Here is a 2,339-nt window from a genome sequence, read left to right on the forward strand (position 1 = left end):
ACGGGTCGTCTGGGATGACAGTCTACTCTACCCCTATGTAAGGTTACTTGAAAATTCTACTTGCTACTACCCTAATGCCCTGGTACTAAGTCATTAGTCTAACCTACTCATTGCAGTTAATTAGAGACGCAATCATTCTAGAGTGTGGTATGCACAGCAGTGATTTATCGACTGAATTGTTAAAATACATGAGATGAGGTAATGATGCGTGAGGATGATGAGTGGTTAGTAGAGTACCAGGATGGAAATGTAATGAGGTAATTATATTTAAGTGAGGGTTAGTGACACAAGTTCTAGGGGGTTAGAGGGTTAGTTTACTGGTAGAGATTAGGCTGGCTACCTTCTCTAGGTAGGTGCCAGGATCACTCTGCAAATGAATGTGACACTGTACCTCAGGCACAGGTGTCAAGGAGAGCATGTGGCTCTTTTGTTAGTGTGTTAATGACGTCCCTTCTTCTTCTTATTATTATTCCTCCAGGACCTGGCTATATCAGTCCTAGGAGTAAACGGAGGCACCGACTCTGGGGTAAGGCCAAAAATGCTGTCAGGAGCAGAGGCAGTGGTAGGCTGAGGGATTGCAGGAGAACACCCTACTTCGGTATCTGCAGCAACCGTCGTAGAGGTGGAACCTACTGCAGGGGAGGCCCTCACTTCGGCTGCTGTGACAGCCGTCATAAGGGTAAGACTCCAGGCTGACTCCTGGTTGGATATTTCCTGGTCGTAAAGGTGAGGTCTCCCGGAGGTGCATCCTCGGGCGACAGAGGTGAGGTTGAAGAAGCATGATGGACTGGAGATTGGCCATGGGCTGCGGTAAGCTCCATGCCTGTTGGAGGATCTCCTGTAGGAGGATCCTTGATAAGGTTAGGCGCCGGCGCTAGTTCGGGGCCAGGCGCAGAGGTCAAAGTTTGCGGTGGCTCTATGTCCAGGCTGGACAGAGCTTGGCACTGCTCAGTGCTGCCAAGTGGCACTGGCAGAGAGTTGAGGTCGACTGGACCTGTGACGGGTACCGGAGGTGCAATACCTCTCAGCGGGCCCTTGGTAATGGGAGACAGAGGCTACTATCTCTCGTGGAAGGCTAAGCCTTGTGGAAAATGGACAGTGTCCGCTGCTGGTAGTCTGCTAGGGCACTTAGACCAATTAGTGGAGTGCCCTATTACGTTGCAGGTTTTGCAGTGGAACTGTGAGTGATCAATCTCCCTCTGTGGTAGCGGGGGAGACTGTTGGCGGCCGTACTTCCGGGAGGAAGTAGGTCTTGGATGTCTCCTTGCTTGGGAGTGGTTTGTCGTGGGGTTAGGACCCCTAGGCTTTTTGAACTGTGAGGGAGACTTCATGTCTTGCCCTAGGAGGAGGTCATAACCTCCTGGAATGTAGCTTGCAACTGCAAGGGTACAAACTTTGGAGAAGGGAGGTCTGGTGACTCTCAATTGTACGGTCGGAAGGATCAGCTTGATATGGTTGATACCTTCAATGGTGATCAGTTGACGTCTGTGAATATTAGCCCCTCGGGGAATTTGATCTTCCCGTATCAGGGAGATTTGAGCGCCAGAGTCGTCGTAGGCTCTGACGTGGCATGGCGTATAATGACTTTGGAGGGATGTGACGGTTATAGGGCCCTTAGCCGGGGGTCCTATTAAAGAAGGATTGGTAACGGCCATTGTGATGGCGGGAATATTGTGATTAGTGCACCCTCCATAATTTGCAGACATGTGACCCTTGTGGCCACAGTCTCGGCAGAACTTGTTCCAGCCCTTCTTCCGCGGCACTGGATGGTAAGGCCGAGATGGCCCCACAGGTTGTGAATCTGTGGGGTCACCAAGGCTGGCAGTGTGCTCTGGCACAGGTGAAGAGTCCTCTCTGCCAATGATTTCTCTGTTGAATCACCCTCGGAAACAAGTCCGGGGTTAACTGGTGGGCTCACCTCTTTCAAATTGGAGGAGGTGGGCGGTGAAATGGTAAGAGGCGGGCAGGATGCAGCAGGAACTTCTAGCTCTGGCACTGGGTCAGGGCCAGGTTTGGGAATAGAAATGATGTCGGTGACATCAGAGGCACTAGCCTCTGAATCTAAAACTGATGATTGATTATGAGGCATGCTGCAGGGATCCGGGGCATCTGGTAGTGGGAGCTGCATCCAGGGGAGATATGGCTTTAGTAGATCTCGGCCCAATATCACCTGATAAACATCATGAAATTGGTCAACTACGCCCAGGCGGCACAATGTGGTATCCCTGGTCTCCTGGTCCAATAAGGGCATTTCCACCTTCAGAAGGACCGAAGGAACAGAATAGAGGTTGCCATCAATCCATTCAAACTGAATTTCTTCGTCATTCTGGATTTTGGCA

At 51.0% G+C, this 2,339-nt stretch overlaps 1 protein-coding gene across 1 annotated transcript; it reads right to left on the reverse strand.

The window, feature by feature from the left end:
• Window positions 1-671: 671 nt before the first annotated feature.
• LOC135203819 (uncharacterized) lies at window positions 672-2,089 on the reverse strand. The gene is made up of 3 exons (XM_064233790.1): window positions 1,705-2,089; window positions 1,158-1,339; window positions 672-1,034 (listed from the first exon to the last, which is right to left on the reverse strand). Exons 1-3 carry the CDS (start codon window positions 2,087-2,089, stop codon window positions 672-674), a joined length of 930 nt encoding a protein of 309 aa, XP_064089860.1.
• Between the last annotated feature and the right edge of the window lie 250 nt (window positions 2,090-2,339).

This window comes from Macrobrachium nipponense, chromosome 44 (genome assembly GCF_015104395.2).
Source record: "Macrobrachium nipponense isolate FS-2020 chromosome 44, ASM1510439v2, whole genome shotgun sequence".
Classification (NCBI taxonomy): Eukaryota; Metazoa; Arthropoda; class Malacostraca; order Decapoda; family Palaemonidae; genus Macrobrachium; species Macrobrachium nipponense.